Consider the following 8,248-nt stretch of genomic DNA (forward strand, 5'->3'; position numbering starts at 1 on the left):
CTGTCTAGCAAGCAAAGCCTGATTGAAGTGGCTCATATCTCTGAATCCTATGCCGCCACCTCTCTTCGGTTTAACCATCCGATCCCACGACATCCAGTGGACTTTCCTATGTCCATTCTCCTCTCCCCACCAAAAATCACGGATCAGCTTCTCGTACTTATCATAGAACCCCCGCTACATCTTAAATACCCCCATGCAGTAAGTAGGGAGAGCTTGCAGTACTGACTTAACTAGGGTCACTTTTGCCGCAAATGACACGAATCTCTCCGACCAGTCTGTGCGTCTCTTGGCAAACCTCTCCATTATTCGTTGGAAGGAAGAGTCTTTCATGCGCACTTCCGGGGTTGGGAGACCTAAATACTTACTCTCAAAAGTGGCAGTGGATATCTGGAGGGTATCTTTGACTCCTTGTTGCGTTGCCTCTGGGCAGACTTTGCTGAATAGGATTGGGCATTTGTTGTTACTAAGCAGTTGGCCCGAGCCCTTCTGGAACCTGTGGAGGACCTGCATTACGCACTCCACCTCTTCTTCACAGGCCTGTAAGAAGAGCAAGCTATCATCGGCAAATAGCAAGTTCGAAATCCCCGGGCTCCCTCTGGCAATTTTCAGGGGCGTAATCTTGCCCCGACGGATTTCTTTGTCTAGCAAACATGATAAACTTTTAGCCATGAACAGGAAAAGGTAGGGGCTCAAGGGGTCTCCTTGACGGAGCCCCCTCTCCGATGCGAATGGTTCTAGAAGCTCACCATTGTACTTGACAGAATATCTCACTGATTTCACACAACTCATCACCCATCCAATCCATTTTTTTATCAAAGCCTAGCTTCAGTAGGGCTGCTTCCAAAAAGCCCCAGTCCACCCTGTCGTAAGCTTTTGCCAAGTCCAACTTGAAGGCACAGTGTGTACTAGCTGGTTGTTTGCTGTCTTGAATCTTATAGAAACACTCAAAGGCAATCGTAGCATTATCCATGATCAAACAGCCGGGAATGAAAGCACTATGTGTCTCAGAAATAAGCCCATCCAAGAGGTGTCTTAGCCGGTTCACCATGCATTTCGAGATTACCTTGTAGATCATGTTGCATAGACTTATGGGGCGGTAGTCCTTCAACTGCTCAGGGTTTTTGTTTTTTGGAATAAGCACGATGACGGTGTCATTGATACCCTCCGGCATGATCCCATTCTTAAAAAATTCCATCACCGCCTTCACCACATCCTGTTTGATCGTACCCCAATTCCTTTGGAAGAATCTAGCTGGGAAACCATCGGGTCTGGGTGCTTTTAGAGGACCAATTTGGAAGAGGGCATCGCTGATTTCCTTCTCCGCGAAATCTTTAGTCAGAGACGAGTTCATTTCATGGGTCACCCTTTCTCTCATACACTCCACTATCACTTTAGGGTCAACTCCTTCTTCCCGTGAATAAAGATGTTTGAAAAAATCCTAAGTCATCTCTTGTAGCTTGCTTCTGTCCTCCACCCAAACACCTTCCGCATTTTTCAATTTGCTGATAGTATTCTTTTTGCGTCTCCACGAGGCCTTACGTTGAAAGTATTTTGTATTCTTATCTCCACATCATCTAGATTACCGGGACTCTCAATGATATCAACCGTGTTGCAGCGATCTCATATTTTTGCTTAGCTTGCTAGTGGAAAAGTGGCGCCTTGCAACTACACCGTCAATGGACATGACTATACCATGTGGTATTATCTTGCCTACATTATTTATTCTCCATGGTCAACATTTGTCAAGACCATAAGTGACCCCAAAACCAAGAAGCGCATTTTTTTTTGCCCAAGCACAAGAAGCATGCCGAAAGGATATCAAGAGAGCATTTGGTGTGTTGCAAACTCGGTTTGCCATTGTTCGGGTTCCTGCTCACTACTGGGATAAGAAATCCCTCAGAAAAATCCTGTTTGCATGTGTAATTCTACACAACATGATCCTTAGATGAGAGGATTTAAACTTGATGATCTTGTTACGTGATGATGTTGGTAGCGATGTGAAGCGACGCACTACTAGCTACGTGATGATCTTGTTGAACATTAGTGACGACTGTATGGGAGACAAGACTCCCATTTTATTTCAATAAATTTTATATGTATTCATGTGTGATTTGAACAATTATTTGCCTTCCGAACCATTTGTTGTCGTATTAATTATTTGAGTTTAATTTTTTTTATAATGAGGATGATTGTTGTATTGTGATCTGCCTTCTGGACCATTAATAAGTTTAATTTATATTGTGATTCTATTAAGTTTATATTCTTAAAAATCATGAACTAGCAAAGCCCTGGATTTTTTTACGGTACTGTGTGGCCTCCAACGCAGAACAGATCCTGCAAATAAATCCTGCAAAATTTTGTGGGGCAAGTTTACAGGATCTGTTCCGCCGAAGGCCTCGCGGTACCGCAATTTTTTTTACGGGCGGCTCTTATATCAAATTGTGGGACGAGAAAATAGCGAATTTGTTCGAGTTTCTCTTAGGAGGGTGCCATTACACATATACTCATGCTTGGTCCTTCGATGGTGATGTTGGCAAAGATTCAGGAGCAGGATCATCTTCGTGCTTCCATGGCATAGGCCCCCATCCACAAAAGATAAAGATGAAGTAGCCTCTGTAATTTGAGGTTAAACCCATCATCTTCAATCTAGTTTCATACTCACATTTATGATCCTGAAAGTTACAGAGTTGCACTTGGAGGTTTTCGTTTTACATTGTTTTTCTTTGCATACATATAAAGATTGCAGCAGGGCTCCATTAAAAAAACATGGTTGTTCCATTCAACAGATCCTCTTCGTGATTAAATGAAATAAAAGTTTTGTGGATTTTAAACAATGTAGGATGTTCATCTTACACTTTGCATTCCAATAATTCCATGTTACCGCTTAATTCTCATTGGCTAAATGGTTCAGGGAATGTTTCCATAAAAAGGTATCATCTGATTGCTAAAACATATATGGCTCTATCATTATTTTTCATCATGCCATGTTTTGATTTTCCTTTTATGTAATTTAAATGCAATTTCACTTCCATATCTCCTAGGGAAAGGAAAAATGCTGAGTAATTTCTTTTTATTTCTGTTCAACAATTACCGTCTTCATAGTTACAACTTGTCTCCATTAATCCAATAAAATCTTCGATTTTAATGAACTCATATGTCGACTATAAGTACATGCATGACCAAGTATCTAGATAAGAAATCTCGAGAGTGCATCTGAGTCAGAATCATTTAGCTAATACTTGATATCATTCAAATGCATAATGCACCATTTTCCCATCACAACTTTCATAACATATACTATATGTTTTTGCGATGCATCAGGTAGTTAACCTGTATGTTCTTGATGTATATTAGATTTATGTTTTAGGTGCCCCACAAAAAAGGCTTATGTTTAAGGTGTAAAGACGATAATGCATTTGCAGCCAAGGTGGCTGATACATAAATAATTTTAGTTCTTCAAGATGCATCTTACACTTGCGATTCTATAAATGTACATTAATGTCATTATCAGGTATAGTCCATTATATAGTACTATACTCCCTCCGTCTCTAAAAACAAGGCAAATACATTTTGTCTGAAGTCAAATGGTGCATAGTTTGATCAAGTTCGTAGGAAAAATCATCAACAACTACAATACTACATAGATGTAGCATGCAATTTTATTTAATCGAGTATCTAAAGATATTAATTTGGCATCATACTTCTTGATAGTTTTTCATGTAAACTTGGTGAAACTTTGCACTGGTTGACATCAAACAAAATGCATAAGGCTTCTTTTCTGAGGCGTAGTATATACTGAATTTGTGTTTGCCTAATGCATAAATATTTTATGTTATAGTAAACGTGATTTTTCTCTTTTCTGATCTGAAAATACACACGCAGATCACAACATGTTTTTATTTTTATTTTTGCACTTCATGTTGGGCAAAGCAGTAGCGAACCTGCTCTTCCAGGAGAGGCTCATCGCCATGATGTTCCCATAAGCAGTCAAAGAAGAGGAGTAGAAGACCATAAGGAAAAATCACCATCCAAATCAACAACCCAGTTCTCCACCAGCATAGCTAGCTTGAGACCGAATAGACAATGACTGGTGCTTGCTAAGAGCATCTCCAATAGATTATGTATATTTTGGTGCTCCAAAGGGATATAAAAATTTACATCACCAAAAAGTGTTTTTTACATTTTCAAAAAAGGCTCAATTACAACAGATGGTCCGAAACGGAGATGTAAAAGAGCAACTCCAACAGATGGTCCAAAACAAAGATGTAAAATCTGAAAACGACCAACTACTACTTCATCTCAATTTAGTTCAAACATCAAATTCAAACATAGAAGACATACATTTAAACTAGCAGAACTACTCTTTGGAGTCATCCGAGAGCCACCAGAACTCCTCGTCCTCCTCCGACGATTACTCAATGGGGATCACCGTCGAGGGGCCAGCCTTGTCCTCCTTCTTCTTCTTCTACTCGGCATCACGCTTCTAGTAGAGCTCTTGCTCGGCCTGGACGTACTCGGGATGCTCCCGCGCAAACCGAGCCATCGCCGCATCGTCTCTCTCGCCGGGAGTGACGACAACCGCTGGTCTCTTCTTCTTCTTCGCTGGCATCTCCTCCATCTGGATGCTCTGCGGCACAAGCCACTCCGCCACCACCCGGTTCTCGATCTCCGGGAAGTTGAGGTCCGTCTTCAGCCGTTCGGCACGCCACACCCCCAGGTCGTAGGGACGCGTGGCCTCATCGGCGGTGGGATACGTGCCGACCCACGAACGAGTCGGGGCGGCGGCGGGTGGAGAGAGGTCGGAGTGGCGGACGAGGGGGGAGCGGGTGGCGGCGTGCGGCACAGGGAGGAGGTGGACGAAGAGAGGCAGTGGCAGCGGGCGGGGGCGGGCGGAGGCCGGAGCGAAGGCGGATGGGCCGGGGCGGGGCGGAGGCGGGCGGGGCTGAGGCAGACGGAGCCGGGGCGCGGCGGAGGCAGCCGGAGCGGAGGCCGACGGGGCCGGCGCAGCATGGTGCGGCGATGGCCCGATCCGCCTGTATGACGGCGGGCGGCGGCCCAGGCGGGGAATCGGCGGTGGGGGTAGGGACGAGGCTGGATCTGCGACGGGGTGGCGTCGGGGAGCTGCGGCGGGGCGGTGGCGGGCGGGAGGGAGAAGGGGGAAATGAACTGAAGGCCGGTTGGACGATTGCACGCGGCCGCGGCCGCGGTTTTTACATCTCCTGCCTCCGCAGATGTAAATTTGCACCGCGAGGTGTTGTATTTTACATCTCCGGGTGGCGGAGATGTAATTTTTTTTTGCATATGGACCATCTATTGGAGAGCTGTTTTTTGCTTTCGAAGATCCAATAGTTAGTTATTTTTACATATGGACCGCCTAATGGAGATGTTCTAAATTTTTTTTCGAAAAGGGGGAAATCCCCGGCCTCTGCATCAGAATGATGCATACGGCCAATTATTATCAAAATAAAGATGCAGATGAGCAGGCCGATCTGTATGGGTATCTGTGGCAGCATACAATCATATCAGATACGGATCAAATAATCTGACTCGCCCTATATACAGAAGTACTAATAGGTTCACACACATGTTGCACATCGATTCTTAGCTAGAAGTACTTAATAACGCTGGTACCAAACAATCTGGGTCTACTTAATATTGCTAGAAATTGTCGCACGTTTCTGTCCAACTCGTATATTTTTGTTCAAGATTTGCTTTATTATGGGTATTTCAATGTATATTGTTTCCTCGATCCTCATCCTAAAATAAGGGGACCAACGGAAAGAGGGACTGAACCCCTTGGTGTATTCCTCCTTTTTTGAGAAAGGAAGCTTGGTGTATTCCAGGAAGAAAGAAAAAACAAGAATTTCTGACAAGTAAACAGACATCAAAGCTGAGTAAAATAGACTAGGAATATAATGTCTCACTTATTTGAAATTCAGAAAGTACAAACAACTGATCTCTGTCGAGAATGGATCTGAAAGAGCACGCATCAAGAAGCGAATGCGCGAAATCTTTGAGAAATAACAGTTCACGATTGAAAGTAAATGCCAGACTTCATATCCTCTGCTACTGACTTTAGTCGTCAGACATGGTAAGGTCGATCACTTGCTGTTCGTCGATAGCAGGGACAGGGGCCTGTTCGTTGGTTATGCAGATCTCTTGCACAGGCACTGAATTCACCGGGTTAGCAGCGCCTCCATTGGATGCCTGGCCGCTGCTTTCTGAAAACACATAAGTTAAAGCAAATTAACCTCTCTCCACATATTGGCCTCACAAGACTCAGCCCCGTCCAAGGGCATGTGCGGGCTGTGCGACCGCACAGGGCCCCCAAATTCTAGGGGCCCCCTGTTTTGGGCCAATGTCTGTATATTATTTGTTTTGGGCCCTTTTTCGCATCTAGTCGCGGGCTCCCTCGAACTGGGCCTGCTCCAATATGTCCTGAACCGAGCCCTAGTCCCGATCTACTACACAGCCTACCGATCCATCGATCAATCTACGATCTTTCCTGAGACGAACTGACAGATGTGCGCCGCCTCCGCAGGGAGACCTAGGCTAGTGGTCTTGTCTCGTTTTTTATTGCTTCGTTCGCTTTGTTTTTTTTTGCTTTAGTGATTGCTGCATTTCCTGCCCGGATACACAGCTCAGTTCATAGCCCTTCTCGTATCAAGAACTAATTCCATGATTCCGGTAGCCGCCGGTCGCTCGGAAAGTCGCAGCAAATCAAAACACACAAGTTGAAGCAGCGGGTGGCCAAGACCAAAGGTGAGGCCATCACCGATATGTCTAACAGGTGCGCTCAAATTGAATCCATTAAATTTGGACTATCTTGTGTGCTGTTGAATAATCATATTAGTTAGTATATTGTGCGCATATGCATCAATTCATCAACCAACTTTTTTTAGGGGATATATGAAGTAGGTTAGTTAATCAAATTGACACACACCAAGATTTCCAAGATAGTTGCTCGTTTAACATTCAGGTCGTTTATTTTTGTTATATTATCTTGACTAGCCTATAATTTATACAGTGTTTGAATTTATTAAAATTTCTTTTCTTAAAAACCGAGTATTCTTGAAATTTTAGGATCACAATTTGCATTTTCGCACAGGGGCCTCAAATTTCTGAAGACGGCCCTGACAAGACTAACACAAATTAAAGGAAACACATAAGTTAACCAAACACGCAAAAGTAAAAGGAAAGAAAGGCATAAACCAGATCTAGCAAACTAGCCACGATAGAACATAGGCCCCTCGATATCTAACAAGTTAATTACTTGTCGTCTTGACAAAAGAGGAGTAGATCTATCTATTTATTAGATTAGACAAAAGATATCCCACAGATCCCTTGTCCTGGACGGAACAAAAGCATGACGTACGGGATAGTGGCGGAGATGCATAGTGAAACTTAATTCTAGCGGCCTGATCTAAAATCACCAGAAAAAATTCACCACTAGGACATGAATGGACAAAAAGGAGAACGTACACAAGATCTGTATGGCTTATTGAATCGAATACCTGAGATGAGCAAGTTGAGCCAGTCGATGACCTCCTTCCTGGAATTCCAGCTGAGTTGGGTGATCTCCACCCGCACCGTCACCCCCATAGCCAACACTGAGTCACAGGTTATTCCCTCCTGGAGGAACCGCAGGAACTGCGGGTCCGCCGAGTACACCATGTTCCCGGGGGCTGGGTCCGGACAATACTTACCCACCACCGCCAGATCCCTCTCGCTCACAACACCGCCCAGGAGTGGGGCGCAGCGGAGGTAGAAGCACTCCGTGTGGTGTTCATCATCGTCCTCCAGCAAGATCTCCTCCTCCCACCTGACCCACTACCTCGCTGCCATCTTGGGGGATGAAAGGAAAGACACCGTCGGCTTCACCTGCCGGTGGAAGATAGCAACAGGGGGAAGTGGCGGAGGGTGCTTCAGACGGTGGGGATTGGGTGGGTTTTATAGGAGGCTCTGCAGGTAGTTTCGCAGTGTGTGTCCTTCAGTTCTGAGAATTTCCACTTCGAGTGAAGCTTGCCCAGAGGTGGGAAGTAGCAGTTTGGTCCTCCGTCGAAAAAAAAACAAGTGTGGCAGTTTGGTCTTGATTCTATTGGGTAATCATGTTCAAGGGCTGCGGCCGTTTTACATCCATGGTAAAAATGGTGAGTGTGCTATGTGATTGGGAGGGGGGTGATATATGGGTGGGGGCAACAGGGAAAGTATTCGGTGCTCCCAACCTTGGGGTACTCCCGGTACTCCA

The 8,248-nt window shown here is 44.8% G+C and overlaps 1 protein-coding gene across 1 annotated transcript; it reads right to left on the reverse strand.

Annotated features, from left to right (window-relative positions):
- Window positions 1-5,891: 5,891 nt before the first annotated feature.
- LOC123064686 (uncharacterized) lies at window positions 5,892-7,971 on the reverse strand. The gene is made up of 2 exons (XM_044488112.1): window positions 7,515-7,971; window positions 5,892-6,221 (listed from the first exon to the last, which is right to left on the reverse strand). The coding sequence occupies exons 1-2, from the start codon at window positions 7,672-7,674 to the stop codon at window positions 6,076-6,078; spliced, it is 306 nt and encodes a 101-aa protein (XP_044344047.1). The 5' UTR covers window positions 7,675-7,971; the 3' UTR covers window positions 5,892-6,075.
- Window positions 7,972-8,248: the final 277 nt, after the last annotated feature.

Source organism: Triticum aestivum, chromosome 3B, assembly GCF_018294505.1.
Source record: "Triticum aestivum cultivar Chinese Spring chromosome 3B, IWGSC CS RefSeq v2.1, whole genome shotgun sequence".
NCBI lineage: Eukaryota > Viridiplantae > Streptophyta > Magnoliopsida > Poales > Poaceae > Triticum > Triticum aestivum.